The sequence below is a fragment of the Eublepharis macularius genome, chromosome 9 (assembly GCF_028583425.1).
Source record: "Eublepharis macularius isolate TG4126 chromosome 9, MPM_Emac_v1.0, whole genome shotgun sequence".
NCBI classification, from domain to species: Eukaryota; Metazoa; Chordata; class Lepidosauria; order Squamata; family Eublepharidae; genus Eublepharis; species Eublepharis macularius.
In genome coordinates, this window is record NC_072798.1 from 85,613,110 (window position 1) to 85,631,257 (window position 18,148).

The 18,148-nt window shown below is 44.9% G+C and overlaps 1 protein-coding gene across 2 annotated transcripts in view; it reads left to right on the plus strand.

Moving 5' to 3' along the window:
* Positions 1–18,148, plus strand: part of HDAC10 (histone deacetylase 10) — a 41,708-nt gene that overhangs the window by 20,193 nt on the left and 3,367 nt on the right. For both annotated transcript variants that reach the window (XM_054989188.1, XM_054989189.1), the window contains exons 11-19: positions 8,953–9,042; positions 10,139–10,245; positions 10,424–10,491; positions 11,736–12,015; positions 14,209–14,299; positions 15,194–15,279; positions 16,155–16,208; positions 16,850–16,931; positions 17,711–17,896. In XM_054989188.1, coding sequence (XP_054845163.1) covers positions 8,953–9,042; positions 10,139–10,245; positions 10,424–10,491; positions 11,736–12,015; positions 14,209–14,299; positions 15,194–15,279; positions 16,155–16,208; positions 16,850–16,931; positions 17,711–17,896 — 1,044 coding nt within the window. The remainder of the gene's footprint in view (positions 1–8,952; positions 9,043–10,138; positions 10,246–10,423; positions 10,492–11,735; positions 12,016–14,208; positions 14,300–15,193; positions 15,280–16,154; positions 16,209–16,849; positions 16,932–17,710; positions 17,897–18,148) is intronic.

Consider the following 18,148-nt stretch of genomic DNA (forward strand, 5'->3'; position numbering starts at 1 on the left):
CCATAATCCTAATGGCCATCAGAGGCACCACCGCAGTTCACGGGCTCACCCCCCATATGGTAATGACAGGGCGAAGAATGCAGCTCCCGGAAGCCTTCTGGCTAGATACGCAGCTCCCTTCCGACATGCAGCCTGTAGTGATTAATGATGCTTGGGTCCAGGATCTGCTCTCATCCATACACGCTGTCCACATGCAAGTGGCCCAGAAGTTGGGCACCGCTCAGAAAGATATGGACCGCAAATTAGGATGGGTCAGGAACCCAAGGCAGTGGGAGGAAGGACAGCTCGTTCTGTATAGAAAGTTCTCGCAAAAGGCGCATTCACTAGCAGCCAAATGGCAGGGCCCAGTCCCCATCACGAAAAGAGTCTCCCCAGCCGTCTATCAGGTAGCTATCCAGAGAAAGACAGGAGGCACTTGGTTAAAATACTTTCACGCCTCTCAGTTAAAAGAATGGAAAGGGAAGCCGCTGCAATCTGCCCCTCCTGTATATGACCCTGGGGGAGCCGCCACCAGCCCAGCCCCCCTCTGCCCAGTGATTCGCCAGATATCCCTTCACCCTGGGCCAGAGATACCCTGTGTCCCCTTAGACCAGACCTTTGTAGCCTTAGTATAAAAGAAACAGTAGAATATGTAGATATAGGTGTGAATGTCAAGAGTTTTTTTTTTCCAGTTCTATCCTTTAACTTCATTAGGCGGGCCCCACAGTTGGGACCCTTGGGGAAGACACGGCAACCAAAGCCAAATAGGACCACCACCGAGAGTGATTCTTAATTGGATTGTAAGCCGCATGTTCGGGAAAAAATTGCACAGGCAAAAGAGATTTGCTGTGTGTGAAAGTGTTTGGAGAGGCTTTAGCCCAAGAGTGAATGCATTTCCAATATTGGAGACACACCAATAAAGGTGATCTCTGTATTTGAAAACATTTCACCCGCCGTGCTGGTGAAGATCCCGCATCTACGTAGATTCGGGGTCTCACCTGCCAGACCCACGCTTTCGCATGATGGTCGGCTTTGGCTTTGAGGGCCGTGCCTCCCCTGGAAAAGGTCCCCCAGATAGCCCAACATCCCTCTTTTACTAATGTCCATATTCGTCATGGTGAGTTGCTATACGGCGCCACCAGCCAGTACGCTTTAGTGCAAAAGTAAAAGACCCGCCAGTATTTTGTAAATATGTTACCCCTGGAATGTGTTATTGGGGTGCGTTCGCCACGCACAAGGGGCAGCGTGCCTCATTTACATAGCCAGGATCCCCCGCGCCAAGATGACCCCCGAATAACCCAGACCCAGTGGCGCCGGCAGATCTCGGCCGTCTCCGCCGCTTTTCGATAAACGCCACCGAGCGCCCTCGGCTCCACTTCGGCCCTTTCCGTCAGCAGCCGCCCGCCCCACGTAATCTTTTCCCTTGCCCGTACCGTACAAGGGAAAAGAAGGGGGGGAGACATATCGAAGTTATAATGAAGCCCTGCCAGGCCTTCCAAGTGAGGGCAACCTGAAAATAACCCACGCCCGTGTGCTTTTGCTTTGTGTGTTTCTTTCTTTTAACATGAAATTGGGGCCTCCCGAGGGAGTCCCTCCAAAAATTGATCCTAGGAAAAAATATGGTCCGCCGAAATACATACAAGAGGTCCTGCAAAAAAGCAGAGGGAAAAAGGCAAAGCAAAAGCAAACCATCATAAAACATACCTTTAACCCTAACCACCCCTACTTAAAAATTATTTTTGAAAAATTAAAACGAGGGCCCCCGTCTGCAGCAACCCTTATAGTTAATGGAAACCGCTCTCTAGTTTTTTCTTTTTAAAACGGCAAGGCCAGGCCGAGCCGGACCGATAGCTCTCAGCCCGCAAAATAAAAGTAGCCCGCCACCAAGCAAGGGACACCTGAAGGCCACATAGTCTAGGCACCCAGGGACCTCTGGGGCGAGTTTGCATAACCCCGCCTAACGTACAGCCGACCCTTGCCCGACGCAAAGACGTCCCCCCTGAAATATACACGCTTTAGAAAGAAATCTTCGTACAGGAGTTCCCCAGAGCAACAAGCTGGAAGGCTCGCTTAGTGCTCTGGGACTTCTCGTTCGAACCCCGCTTAACAGACAGTGCTGGCAGAAAAACGCTCTCCCTTTTTCTTTGTCCCCCTTTACTTCATTTATTTCGCTGCAAGAAACTCAGGGAACCTGTACTTATATCCGCAGGTCTCCCCAGGATATTTTCACTACAGAAAGGAAAGGAAGGCCAGGAGATGAGGCACCTGGCTACCCTGTGTTTGCTCGTGCTGGCAGGCACCCTAATAGAGGGACGCCCATCTAAATTAATGCCCTACCCCCACTGGAGATGCATCAATACCCTAGCAGGGAATGAAATGATCGTCTGCAAGGTTGTGCAGCAGATTAATATGACCACCCCCACGGATCGCACAAACTTCCGCAGTTGCGAAGAGCAGTGGATCCGACCCCCAGAGCTTGTCATTTTATGTGTGGGAGTCAAAACCATGTCCCAAGAATTAGTATGCTATTCAACTACCGATACAGTTTCACCACTTGCTCCGATTCCTTGTATGTTCCTCCCCCGCATAAGGCCAGCCCCCACCGCAGTCCCGGTGGTAGACAGATATACCACCCCTGCCAATTTCGAAACCTCGCCGTTTGTCACTGAGGCTTTCGGACCATACTGTGAAGTTATTTTAGTGTCGGCCGCAGTATGGAAGGCAGGAGACCCCTTTAGAATGACCATCCTACTAGGCACTACTACCACTGAGTCTGCATCTGTCACTATCACGCCCCCTTCAGGCACAGTTCTCTCCTTTGCTATAGAACGCTGGGAGAACCTGACCTGGATTGTAAAAGAGGAAGACCTAGCCAAACACGGCCCACCCGATTGGATACTGGTTCAACAGACGCCCGAATGCCAAACCAAGCCCCTAGTAGAGAAATTTCACCGGCTTGGGCTGCTCTTTGTAAATTTGACTCACGAACCAGGCAATTATTCCCTGCTGATCCGGACCCAGGAGACCCACGCCATCCAAATTGACCCTTTGATTGCTAGCAATGAACAATTAAGCCAAGGCGGCACGCATATAGTGGGCTCCCATGTTTTGAAAACTGACATTCGAGAGAGAGTTCTAGTCCGCCCGCAAATGTCTTTAAAAGAGGTCCGCATAGACTTAGCTGAGCTAAATGTAACCCAGAGGCTGCCGCAGTGCGCTCCCTATCTGGAGGCCGGTAGCAAGGGTTGGAATGCATGGCTACAACTGTGGATCGATCCCTCCCCCTCTCTCTCGCGTGCCAGACGAAGCATTGCCGACTGGACTGCTCCAGCAGCCGGAGGCTTAGCAATCATGGATTCGGTCAATATTGAGACTCTCGCTAATAAGTTTGCCCATGTCACGACTAGCATCTCCGACTTAGGTAAACCGGTGGTGCAGTCCTTAAATTCCATTTCCAATGGGCAACACGAGATCAGCTCCATTTTAGTTAACTGGGAGAGTCAAATTGAAAGAGATTTTTCTCTGCTGCTCAAAGGGACACAGTCTTTTGAACGCAACGTGTCAATAGCCATGGCATGTATGCAAGCCCAACAATTAAACCAGGCTGTGGCCATGGGGCTAATTCAGCAAGCCACGGACGGGCATTTGCCCCTGGAAATTAAAAGATTGATTACGCCCAAATTGTCACCCATTGAACTGGAGCTTGAATCCTGGTGGTCTCTTGTAAATTCCTCATTCTCACCGACCACCCAGGAACTTAAATTATTTTTATTAACGGCCAGTGCGCACGAGTCATTCCACGTGTATCCAGTTGTGCCTCTGGGACTCCAAGTCAGCGATACCGAAGTCCTCTACGCCCGCCACCCCGACCATTGGGCCCGCTTCACCCCGACCGGATGGCAGCTCGTCAGCCTCCAAGGGTGCCAGCATCGAGACCAGACCGGCTTCATTTGCCAAGACCAAGCCTTTGCACCACATCACCCCTGTGTAGCCCCGCAAGTCGACGCCCTCAACGAGTGCTCCTTTGAGGTCGTCCGGGAGAACAGCTCCGCTGTGGTCTACATTGGGAAAGGATGTGCCTGCGTGCGAACGGCCTGCGATTTTGTGGTCCTGAACTCGTTCCAGCTGAAGCCCGTGATCCCGGGAGTCAATCGCTGCTTTTGCAACCTGTCTTCGGTGGCAGCCTGCGACTTCACCTACACGGTACCGGTCTGGACCCAAGAAGAGATCCTGGTGGCACCCTCCATCTATCGCTATGTGAAGCCTGTCTCCCTTGGCATCGGTCTGGAGCTAATCCACGAGCTCCTGGCCCACCCGCAGCTCCACCGCACCCTCCAGAGCATCCAGAGGGACGGGGACACTACTGCTTTGGTTGTGTCCCACAACGGAAAGGAGATTTTGGATCTTGTCCAGCGGATTAAGACCACCGGTGAGCACTCGTGGTGGGAAACCCTCTTTGGCTGGAGCCCCACCGCCACTGGAATTTACAATTTGGCTTTGCACCCGATTATTGTTACTTTGGCTTTTCAAGTTTTACTATGTGCCTCACTGCTTTATTTGGGCTGTTGGAGCCGCCGACAGCTCCAGCAACTCCAGCTGTCTCACCGCTTGGATCACTATAACCCCGACCTTCTTCTGCCTTAAGGGTTATTCTTGGCGCCCTCCTTTAACCCTTGTTTATTTGCTTGCGTTGTTATGAACTATGACTATATTTTATTATATGTATGGATCCTGAACCAGCCCCATGGACGCTTTGCTGCCGGACACCGCTCCGAGGCCCTCTTGTGGACTAGGGGGGGGACATATTACTCTGCCTCCCGGCCCACGGCCCGTCTCCAAACGACCGCCAGCAGCGCCACCTCCATGAGGACTAGAACTGTGTGCCTGAAGCCCTTCTCGCCGCTCACCGACCCTGCTGGGCGGATTGTCGCAGACAGCAAGGGGGGGTGGAAGTGTGTTTTGGAACACATGGACTAAGCTTGCTTGTTCTTGTACATATGCAACCCAGTCCAGCAGCTGTACTGCGGACTGAGCCGTCTGTGATCTTTGTTGCTCTATGGTCTTATGAATTTCTTGCCATTGCTTCTTATGAATTTTACTCCCATGAATTTAGCCCCGAACTAGTCCCTCCCTCTATTTACCGCAAGTGCGCCCATGATCTTCCCATGAACTGGGACCCTTTTATCACCCCCTATTAACTTTATCCCTATGAATTTGATTTTAACCTTAGGAATTGCCTTTTTAACCGGACCCCCTTCGCCGAGGTAATTCTAGCATATCTATTATTTTATTAATTTGGTTTTAACCGGGACCCCTCCTGAACGGTCTCTTTTAAAGGTTGTTTTATTCCTGATTTTAAACTTTATGAATTTGGTTTTAATCTGGCTACATGAGTTAGCCTTTTAATTGCAGAGTTTATTTTTCTGACCCCCTATGAGCCCTTCCGCCGCTTACCCTCATGAATTGTTTCTCCGCACTTGCTTTTATTGCTGCTATCTCTATGAATTGGTTTTAACTTCCTGAATTATTGTTTTAATCACATATATGTATTTATGATTTTAACCATTTATGAATTAGCCTACCCTCAATGAATTATGCCTTGCTTGCACATTCCACTTTACCCTGTATGAATTGCTTTTAATCCTACATTCATGAATTGAACCATGAATTGTCTTTGCTTTTAAATCCTATGCTCATGAATTAATCCATGTATATGAATTGCCCCTGGTTTTTAGTGCTTTTAACCCATCATGAATTCTGTATGAATTACCTTCAATCATGAATTAATCAATGTACACAATTATGAATTATTGCTATTTATATGCATGAATTGATCATTGCTGCCTATTACTATGAATTACTATTGTTATGAATTATTACTATTTATTCTGACAATTGCACTTAGCACACCCCCTGGTGTGAACCCAGAGACCTGCAGCCCATTGGCTGATCTAAATTGCACTTATTCGGTTAGGTGGTTCTCCAAACTAAATTTTTGAGTGACGCCTCCTCCCCCTTCCCTTCCCACTCCTTCTTCGCTCGAAGCTCGACCACCGGACATTGCCGACCACCTCGCCTTTGAAGTCAAGTTCGGAGACCCGCGCGCCTGACGTCCCGGGGTCTCCGAGGGGGGGAATTGTTGCCAAATAGGCCCCCTCCCCTGCTTTGAAGCCTGCTATGAACTGTGCTAAAGTTTCCTGCGTTGCTGTTTCACTGCTGCACAAAGACTGCTTTGCACATGTGTGTTCCGATACACGTGTCAGCTTCCTGCCTGCGTGTCAATTACCCTGCTGCAATAGACTGTGTAGTTTACTGACCCCATGTTTGGATAACTGCACAAAGGACTCTCTTTCTGGGCAGCCCTGCCCTGACCTGTATCTGGACTTCCAAGTGTGTGTTTGGACTCTGTTACAAGTGTGCCCCGTGCCTGCATTGCCATCTGCCACGGACCGTGCCTGTTCCCTGCTTTGGACTGTGTTTTAAAGTGTTGTTCCCCCTGCCTCCATGGAAGCCTGCCTCATATGGGCCCAAGCCGCTGCTAGCAGCCGGGCGCCTGCCGGGGAAACCTCCAGCGAGCCTGGCTAGGCGCTCCCTGGTCAGTTCCCGCCTGGAGCCTCCCGCGAGCCGGTCACCGAGCTTGCCCTCGCTACCGGGCAGCCTGCTATCCAGCCCCAGCTATGCCCAGCCGGCATCCATGTTCTCAGGCAGCCAGGAGACCCTGGGAAGAAGACTGCTTTGAGAAGCCATTTCGGTGAAGCGGGCACACCACGTCCGCAGCGAGAGCCCCTCGCCCTGCTCTGCATATCTTAGGAGCCGCCCCGGAGAAGAGCTAAGTGCTGACCATCCCAAGCACTTAGAGAATGCATCTCAAAGAAACCTCCGCATTCCAGAAGCTGATGACATCAGGACAAGCCCTGTCCGCTGGAACATCCTTTCAGCCCACTTGGATTTCCCCCTCCCTCTTTTGTCCCCTCTTCCTGAGGTGTCACTTATCACAATCTGATTACTAAAGTGGCCCATCTAAGCCATTCAGTAGCCCATTAGACCCTTTGTTTTAATCTGTGAGAACCACCAAGTACAGCACCAGCCCCAGGGTACGTTTTGGGGTATTTAAGCTGGTCTCCCAGACCACTCGGTGCCTCGGCCATTCCCTATCCAGACCTCCTTGCTGTCCGTCTGTGGTTCCAGTGCTGGCATTGGGCCACCCTCGCTGCCGTGTCTCTGCTTCGCTCCAGGATTGTGAGTATTCCCCCTATCATCGTTGGGAACCAGCTAATGCGAACGTCTCTGTATTTCATACTCTATGTTTCTTAGACCTTGTATGTTCTTTGTATGATTGTGCAAGCTAGGCTTACGCTACACTCAATACACGTGTTTGGACCTTACTCCTTGTCTGCCTCTTTTTCACTAGAGTGTCTGGGATCGGGACCTCCGTAAACATAGGTTATGATCCTCGCTTAATATTAATAGTTACAGACTGCTACAGCTAATTCCCCATTATAATAAAGAGCAGTTCTGGTAACAACACTTCTTCATAATCAGTTGTATTTATCCTGCTTTGTTACTTTATCTATTTATACTTCCTCTAACCTCTCTCATTATCCATTATGTGTAACTCCATTGCAGTCCCTTACACACATAATCGTACTTGAAAGATTTATAATGGGATTCACGCTCATCTTCTCTCTGCCGGAACTCTCCCCCCCCGCCCCCCGCTCTGTAATTTTCCTCATAAGATTTCCTAAAATGATTTTCTCTTCAGATATCTGAAGAAGAAAACTATGATGGCACAAAAGCTCATATTGAAATAAACATTTTTGGTCTTTAAGATGTCGCTGGACTTTTGTTTTATTCAGTGATAGATCATCTACTCTGAATGCAAGAGGTCCCAGATTCAATCCCTGGCACCTCCAATTAAAAAAATCAGGCTGATGGAAACAAACTTACCTGATCCCCTGGAGAGCAGCTGCGAGAGCAAACAATGCTGACCGTGATAGACCGATGGTCCGGCTCAGTATAAGATGGTTTTATGTGTTCCACAGAGCAGGCTTGTTGATATGATGAATCTATTTTTTTATAATTTATTTTTATTTTGAAAAACAAAATACTAGTAAGAATGAGATACAGAAAGAAAAAAAGATTGTATAACATAGTTTTGTAAATCAGAGAGAGCCAGTTTGGTGTCGTGGTTAAGAGCGCGGGACTCTAATCTGGAGAATCGGGTTTGATTCCCCACTCCTCCACTTGAAGCCAGCTGGGTGACCTTGGGTCAGTCACAGCTCTCTCGGAGCTCTCTCAACCCCACCCACATCACAGAGTGGCTGTAGTGGGGATAATAATGACAAACTTTGTAAACTGCTCTGAGTGGGTGTTAAGTTATCCTGAAGGGCGGTATATAAATCGAATGTTACTCTATAGAGAGCCAGTTTGGTATAGTGGTTAAGAGCGATGGGACTCTAATCTGGAGAATCGGGTTTGATTCCCCACTCCTCCACTTGAAGCCAGCTGGGTGACCTTGGGTCAGTCACAGCTTCTTGGAGCTCTCTCAACTCCACCCACCTCAGTGGCTGTAGTGGGGATAATAATAACATACTTTGTTCTGAGTCAGTGTTAAGTTGTCCTGAAGAGCAGTATATAAATCGAATGTTGTTGTTATTGTTATATATAACAAGATATATAAAACAAAGTATTTCTCTCCACCATCTCCATCAAATTTTTCAAGACACTTTCTCTAAGATACAATACTTATAATAAAATACATTTGTTTTCAATATTTTAATTACAAATTTGATAACGAATCCATTTTACTGATAGTTGTTCTTAGTTATCCTTAATTTTCAGCTCCATGATAAAAAAAACCTTTCCGTTTTTCTTGAAATTCTAGAATTGGACTATTATGTATGTAAGATGTTAATTTTACTATTGAATGGATATGATGACGAATCATCGGTTTCTTTGTTTCCCATTTTCTAGGGTCAGATGAGTGCCACGCCAGAATGTTTCGCCCACCTTACTCATTTCCTAATGCATTTAGCGAAAGGAAAACTGTGTGTGGTTTTAGAGGTACATTCTTTCAATATAATGCTCCTCTCAACATACACCTTCACTTCAGTGTTTTCTGCGCAGTCAGTAAGTGAGATGTTTGCACTTGAACATTGTTATGCCAACTATGCCAATTCCTACACTGTGGCTTAGTGGCAGAGCATCTGCTTGGCATGCAGAAGGTCCCAGGTTCAAGCCCTGGCATCTCCAGCTAACAGGATCGGGAGGGTAGGTGATGGGAAAAATCTCCACCTGAGATGCTGGAGAGCCACTACCCGTCTGAGTAAACTACTGACTTCAATGGACCAATGGTCTAATTCAGCATAAGGCAGCTTCATGCGTCGCATCAGACTTTCATGGCATTGTTAGCAGGGCTTTTTTTCAGGGGGAACGTGGGGAACGGAGTTCCAGAACCTCTTGAAAATGGTCACATGGCCGGTGGCCCCGCCGCCTGATCTCCAGACAGAGGGGAGTTGAGATTGCGCGGCACAGAGGGCAGTCTCGACTCCCCTCTGTCTGGAGATCAGACCGGCCATGTGACCATTTTCTCCGAGGGCAACCCACTGAGTTCCACCACCTCTTTTCCCAGAAAAAAAGCCCTGATTGTTAGTAATGGAACTCGGAGGAATGACATGCCTATGAGGGAATAGGGCTGTGTAGATGCAGCTGGCTCACTTAATAGGGATTTGCTTTTAGTTTTACGGGCAAGTAAATGGGCTTCACCTTCACTGTAGGACACGTCGAGCCAGTTCGGTGTAGTGGTTAAGAGTGGCAGGACTCTAATCTGGAAAATTGGGTTTGAAGTCAGCTGGGTGACCTCGGGTCAGTCACAGCTCTCTCAGAACTCTCTCAACCCCACCCACCTTACAGGGTGATTGTCATGAGGATAATAATAACACACCTTCCCTTGAGGATGGTGATTCTTTCTATACAGCCCATACTTGCCCATGAATTGTCATGCTTGTTAGTCATGTCTTGGAAGCTTCGTGAATATTGCTTGTTTGTTAGATAATACCCAAGGCTTCAGCTACTGCAACATCCACCACACTTGAATTTATTGTGTTTGGAATGTGGCCTTGTGCTCGGGGTCTAAACAAATAAATGTTTGTTCACACAGGGTGGCTATCATTTGAGATCACTCTCCGAATCTGTTTGCATGACTATAAAAACGTTGCTTGGAGATCCTTTACCCTCTTTGTCTGGAGAAATGGTACCATGCTTAAGGTATCTATGTGTGTGTGTTTATGTACACGAATGCGTGTATGTGCATACAACCAATTTGTGTCAAACTTCTTAGCATATCTTTATTCTCTTATTTTTTTCTAAACAACATAGAGATCAAGTAGATATTAACAAAATGCATTTTAAATACAAACAACTTGTCCTGTACTTTCTTTTCCAGTGCACTAGAGTCCATGCACAACGTTAGAGCTGCACATAAGTTGTACTGGAAATGTTTGTTATATGAAGGTAATGGTGGATTTCTCTCTCTTTTTTGTACATCATTGGAGGGAGTGGCAGAAACCAACCATTCTCCAGGGAGCCTTCCTCCAACTAAAGTGGCTCTTCCTGCATTAGAGATTGAATTGAGAGCCAGTTTGGTGTAGTGGTTAAGAACGGCAGGACTCTAATCTGGAGAGCCAGGTTTGATTCCCCACTCCTCTGCTTGAAGCCAGCTGGGTGACCTTGGGTCAGTTACAGCTTCTAGCTCTCTCAGCCCTACCCACCTCACAGGGTGTTGTGTTGTGGGGATAATAATGACATACTTTGTAAACCGCTCTGAGTAGGCATTAAGTTGTTCTGAAAGGTGGTATATAAATCGAATGATGTTGTTGTTATAATTTTCCTGCTCCCCCTTTCCTCTGTGGCAGTATTTGTCTCTGGAAAAACCATTCCTGGGGACTTTTGGTGATGGTGGGGGGAAACTACGAAAATATAGATCACCTCCCCCCTTTCCACATGTGCCTTGCCCAAACAAGACTGTCTTCCATTAGGCAAGGTTTGTTTAGGTCAAAACTCAATATAGTAGGAGCTGTATTGCCAGCTTAGTTTTTAAACAATGGAGATTATACAGGACACACATTTGAATACAGTAGTCAATATAATTACTAGTGTGAGCCGAGTTTTGCAAGACCAGGAGTTCCCAACTCCTGCTGGAATTTTGAGAGGGAGTAAAGAGCTCCACCCCAGATTGGCTGCAACATGAGGCAGAGCCAGACTCAAAATGGCTGCCACAGGAGGTGAAGCCGAATGGACTACTTCCCTCCTCACACCTCCTGGGAAAAAGGAAAGCCTGGGGGGAATGGAACCGCAAGTCCTCCTGATCCTCTAGTGGAAAATGGGTTTCATTGGATAAAGGCAGCCAATAACAAGCGCTGCCTTACATTGGCTCTGCCCACTTTCTGAAACACTCAGAGGGCACCCAGGGAAGTACTGGGGAAGACAAAGGCAACTTGCTGTCTCTCGTTGCAGCCTTCTGCCCCCCATCTCCCCTGAATTTGTGCCGCTGTGGGTCAGTGGATCTGAAGGAACAGTGTGGAGAGCAAATTGAGAGTCTGCAGAAGGAATGAGGAGATGGCAAAAATCTCCCTCTCTTCCTCTGCGTCTGGAAAAACTGTTCCATCAGAGGAGCCACTGCTGTGCTGACAGAACAGTGCCGTAGGATCCAAGCCTTCAGTTGTTCAACATGTTGTGTCTTGTGGTGTTGTTCTCAGACCTGACTCCCTTGAAAGATCTCAGCACCAAATCCTGCCAGCTAGGGCAAGGAGAGGCTGTTCAGACCGGCACGACACTTGTGAATCAGCAGGAGTCTGGAAAGACCAACAGGGATGAAGCCGCTAAAACGGATGAGTTTTTGGAACAGCATATGAAAGAAATCCTGTCTCTGGAACCTCCTGTTCGAACAGTGGTTGCTGAGGGGAATGGAGACTCGCTACCACCATCTGTTCAGAATGAGAAGAATGTGGACACTGAAGAGCTGAAAGCCGTAGTCCGGTTAGCCATGCTTTTGCCTTTTGAAAAGTGGGCAGGGCATGAAGGAGACACTTTTACGTAACACAGATTCCAGTGTCCCTCTGAAATACACACTTAACTGTCATTGGAATTGGTGGGAGCTAAAATGGTTTAATCTCTAGCTGGTGGTAGCAGCAATTTGAATCTCCAGTTTATAATGTTTATTCAAGTCTTTTTTTAAAAAAAACACCTTTGGTTGTGTTCATAAAAGTAACAGGGAAACACCAAGGTTAAGTTGAAACAAATTATAGTTTCACACCTGTCAGAGAAGACTTCAGGCAAAGAATTTTGGAACATTCAGTTCATTTAAGTGTACGCTGAGAACAACAGTAAGAAGCTAATTCAGAGAACCATGTGAGGGAATTTGGCAGGCAGATTATCTAAACATTGTTGCAATGAAGGCACACATAGTTCACATTCCTTTGGCCACGTTCAGCGAGAATAACTTTCACATTCTAGTCAGCAAGAATTTTTTCCCGTCTGCTCTCCTCAGTCAAGTGGCTTAGACAGCACAATTTCTCATTAATAGAAAATGGCTGCTGTCAAGCTATACTTTCTCACATCATCAGCCAGAGCATTTCCACACAAAGTTAGCCCTGTTGTGTCTAAGTATGGTGATGGTGGAGAGTGCCCTCAAGTTATAGTTGACTTATGGTGACCCCTGGTGGGGTTTTCATGGCAAAAGACTAACAGAGGTAGTTTGCCATTGCCTGCCTGGTCTTTGTTGGAGGTCTCCTATCCAATTACTAACTAAAGCCGACCCTGCTTAGCTTCTGAGATCTGATGAGATCAGGCTCACCTGGACTATTCAGGTCAGGGCCCTGTGTCTAAGTATAAATGTCAATATATCTTCAAGAAGGTTTTATGTGATGGTCTTGGTTGATTATTTATATCCACTTTTCTTCCATCATGGATTTCCAGTATACTTAGAGGTCTCCCATTCAATCAGTGACCAGCCCCAGACTTTTTTTTAGCGTCTGCAGAGTTGTTGCATGTACCTTTCGACCATATTCTGAAACTTGTGAATACCTATAAATTTTATCATTGGAAGTTCAGGTTATAAATAAAACTAAATCAAATAGGCTATATTATTGGGAATTTTAATAAGGTATGCTGTCTTTTCCTTGCATATAATTCCCAGATTACTTCATACCACTGGGTTTTTGTAGAAAATCCTATTTTAAATTGGTCTTTAAAAAAAAAAGGACAGTAAGGTCCAAACTACATCAGTCTATTCAAAAGCGGTTATTTATTTACTTGGAGAATGTATATGCCATTTTTCCAGAGACCTGCTCACAAATGAAAACAAGACAAGATCAGTGTAAATGATCAATATTAAAATCAAGCCAGGGGCATAAAAACAGCACAAAACAACCATTGAGCAGCCTTTAAAAATGTAAAGCAATCCTCAGGCTAGAAAGAAATCATACCCCCTGCCCCCAGAAAAAAAAGCCCCTAAGTCAAAAGCCTGGTTAAAAAAATATTTTATCCTGGTGCTGAAAAAACTAAAATAGGTGAACCAGGCAATCCTGAAGGGAGAGGACATCCAGAATAATCAAACTTACTCTGCCAAACAGGTGAATAGGTGGGTTAAATGAAAGGCAAGTATAGTTCAACTCTAAACCTCTTGGCGGGACTTCTTTTTTTTTTATACTTTTATTAACAATAAAATAGCATACCAATGAAATTACAGGCAGTTTGGAACTAATTAGTTACAAATAACAATACTCATCATCATTAGAAATGTACATTGTAAACAACACGATACTCCAACTAGGTTTTGAGCATTTCAAGACATTGGTGGGACTTCTAAAAGGAACGTCTCTATTGATGGTCTCAAATTTTTCATTCCTGCTCATTTGACTTGTTTGCACTTCCTTTGCCTTCTCAATATGGGTGGACTTTTTTGGTAGGAGGTATGGGCTATTATGAAGTAAACCTACACTTCTCTGATGTTGCCATAAACGTCTCAGCCGATTAATGTTGAAGCAGAGGAAGTGGATATGACCTGTAGATCTGTGTCGACCCCTCTGAACTTGTCTGAATTACTTCTTTCTTCATTTTGTGAAATGGACAACAGTGATACTTATAAACGAAGCTTTGTGTGTTGATCAGCATGCGTAGCTGTTCTGACCTTTCAAAGTTATAAACTGTTTTTAAAAACATATTTGACAGTGGGTTTGCAGCTGATCTTGTGAAAGAAGAAAACGTCTTAAATGCACTGGTGAACATGTTGGCTATCCTTGAAAAAATAGTCAAAAAGAAGGTAATAAACAGCATATCCTATGTTTTGTGATCCTTCTTCAGTGATAGACTTTTAGCAATTATTGCACCTTTCTCTTATTTTCTGTAGTTATGCAGTTGTTTACAGTTCCAGTTGATAGAGAGCCATTGTTTCAAGATGGGAGGTGACTCTTTCTCTAGAGACATTATTAAGGGCACCCCAAGTCTCCCTCTGATCCTTCCAGGCCAGTATAGCCTGATTTCTCCCTGTATCGAGCACCCCTTCTTGCCCATGTCATATCAATGCCTTCATTTCTACACATTAAGCTGAAGGCCAGTGAGGGTTATCTTTTTATTTTTCATTGGCTTTTCCCATGGTTCAAAGTTATTTTCATGATCTGTTCATAAGGATGTGAAATTTACATTTGTGTCCCAGCTTCTGTGACTTTTGGCCATATCACAACAATTCTTTGAAATAGGTTAGGCCGAGAGTATGTGATGGGCCTGAAGTTACCCAGTGAGATTCCATGAGTAGTTGAACCTGAATCTCCCAGTCTAATGACCCAAACCGTGTGCGTGCGTGTGTGTGTGTGTGTGTGTGTGTGTTAAGTGCCATCAAGTCGTTTCTGACCTATGGCGACCCTATGAAAGACCTCCAAAACGTTCTATCTCTAACGGACCTACTCAGATCCTGCAAACTGGAGGACGTGGCTTCTTTTATTGAGTCAAGCCACCTTGTTTTAGGTCTTCCTCTTTTCCTGCTGCCTTCCACTTTTCCTAACATTATTGACTTTTCCAGAGAATCTTGTCTTCTCGTAATGTGACCAAAGTACGATAGCTTTAGTCTTGTCATTTTAGCTTCTAAGGAGAATTCCGGCTTGATTTGTTCAAGGGAATAAAGCCTGGCAGTTAATCTTGCTTTAATTTTGATTTTTAGGTGACCAGTGGGCTTGTAGTATCCCCAGAGGCTTCTCTTTCTTCTGCTCTTGCTCTAAAACATTGCCACGACTTGAGGCTCCAAAAGTGAGTAATAGTGTTGCTTTTATGCTGTTATATGTTGGGCGGTGATAATGAAAAAGCAACCTACTGTTTCAGTGTATTATGAAATACTCACCATAATACTACACAGTGGTGTTTGCTGTTGTTTATGGGTTTGGGATCAGTCTTGTGAGATTTGAAAGTGCTGGTCTTGTCATGATAGTATTTACTTTGTAGGCTATGGTTTCTAGTTGCGTACTGAAAACATTTCAGTATGATCCATACTTTGGGCCTGAAAAGGATTTGTGCATGCATAGTGACAAATGTGTATTTGCAACTGTACCCTGAGTTGGGGGGCCAGGGAGATGAGATCAGAGATGGAGAAAAATAAACTTGCTCCTGTATAAAGCTTGAAGAGGCCTGCAGTGTATTACTTTGACGCAAATAACTGTAACGGTTAGCATTTCTCAAGTACATGATGCACAGCATAACAATACTGGGTGGCCATGGATTTGAGACACATTGTGCCAGTGGCTGCCATCCTGAGATTTGGTGTGTGGTTTTGTAGGCGCAAGGGCTGCTTAAAAGTGCATCTTCAGATAACCGTCCCTGGTGTGTAAAGGCAAAATGGAATTGACCGTGACAACTTATTCTGAATTGTTATCCCTGCTATTTGGATGGGGAGGTGGTGGTCCTTATTTCTGTCTGGGATATTAGTGTTACCCAGCTATATTTATTTGGTTAGGCCACTGCCATGCCACTGTTTTTAGTCAAAATTCATAGGCAGATTGTGTGTGTGTGCACTCATTTCTAACCGCATGACATGCTATTCATTTTAAATACTGCACACTTTAAAAGGAAGTGATACGTTCTAATGTGCGTATATATCAGTTTATAACCCTGGAGTATTTGCTCCATAGAATCCTGTGCATATTTGCTGGTGACATGGATATGAAAATTGATTCAGATGATGGGTAAGCATTTTTGTGTCCTGTCCCGTCCCCAACGTGCTTTAAATTTGCAATCTACAAACCATTTAATCTAGACCTATGTTGGGGCAGTTATAGAAGGATGTTATGGAAAGGGGAGACCCATTATTAGGGTTGTAATCCTGTGCATGCTTACTTGGGAGTAAGCAAAATCAGCAGGACTTATTTCTGAAGAAATTTGCATAGGATCGTGTTGTGGATCTGTTTATCTGTTGCCTAAACAACTGCTTTCAGTCAGTGCTATCCTAAGCAGACTTATATCATTCTAAACCCATTGACTTCAGTGGACTTACAAGGGTGTAATGGTATTTAGGATGGCACTGTATGATATGTTAAGAAAACATGCTTGCAAGGAACAACCTTTGGCTGTCCACTTTTGTTTTGGCAGTTTCTCCCAACTGTTCTGCATCTCTTCCCCTAATGTAACTTTTCCATTCTGTTTGTTGATTGTCATTTCTTTAGGATTTGTTTAGCATGTAAGCATTTTTAATTGAAACAATGCCCACAGTACTCCAACTGGCTATTCCTCTTGTGCATGCAGTATTTTTGTTGGCAACCAGCAAAAACCCGTTCTGGTTAAAGCATTTGTCATTTTCTGTTTTTTGCAATGCTACTTTTATTTGCAGAAAAGTCCTCTTGATCAATATTGGTAATAAACCATCTGAGCAACCTAACACCAAGTATAATATTTCTCTGAACTGGAAAGAGGTAAGCTTAATTTTTGGTGGACCTTTTTCTCCCCTAGGCAAAGTTCATTGAAAGCATCAACCCAAACATAGAGCTGAGTTTAAACATTCAGCAAAATTCATGAGATTGAAAGAGTGGATGAAACACACTTGTGTATACCCCATCATTATATAACTGTACACATGTCTGGAAATCCTGGAACAATCAGTGTTCCTAAATTATGTGCACAGAGGTATTTAAATATGCATGTATGAATTCTTAGAATATGTATTTGCTATAGGAAATGACAACGTGAACATGGCTTGTCCTTTAGGGGTGTTCTTAGTAGGCAAACACTGGAGGAAATTTTTTGGCATTACTTCCTGATAATATTTTGCTTAGTACCCAAACTTGTATTCATTAATGTGGTTGATCTCTAGCTGTGGCTTTGGACCTAGAAGTGGGCCATGACTCTCTTGCAGGTGGGTTGCAAGGCCAAGAAGGAGGAAGAGGATTAGCTGGGAAAAGAAGCTCAATGGCAAATTTGGATCGGCCTTTGCCAATGTGTAAAAACACACAAAATACAGTGTAGGGCTTAGTAGTGCTGTACCTTTAAAAATATTTACGTCAGTGTTTGCACATGGGTCCCAGAATGTACAGCAAATTCAAAAGTGGGCCCCATCTCAAAAAAGCTAGAGAGCCATTTCATTAAATAGATAGGAAATGGATATTTCCATTTTAAAAAATGTTTCCGGAAAAAAAGACGACATTGATTATTTGCATTAACTTTATACAACTCCTCTTTGAATTTGTTTTTGAAGGATGCTGAAAGAAGCACTTTCTTCTCTGCTCTCCTCGGATTCGTCCTTCCAGTAGCATACAGCTATCAGCCGGATCTAACGGTTATAGCGGTTGGATCAAACCAGACTCTTGGCACAACTGGGATTGCCTTACTTGTCAGCTTACTGCAAGGGCTAGCACAGTGTCGAATTCTTGCTGTGATTCAGGTAAGGCATTGTTGCCATCTAATGACAAAATAAGGATAGTGCTTTTGTTTTTTAAAAAATTATTATTAAGGTAAGAAAAATGTGAGAGATTGGATTCCTACAGGGGGGAAAGGGCCTAATTTTTCATACCTTTTTTTATTCTATAAAAAGTTGGATCCCTCAAAAGTACTCTTCATTATTTAGCCCTCTTACCTGCTTCTATTGCAAAACTTTATTTTAGTGTCCAGGTATTGCCGTCCACATGTGGGGAGT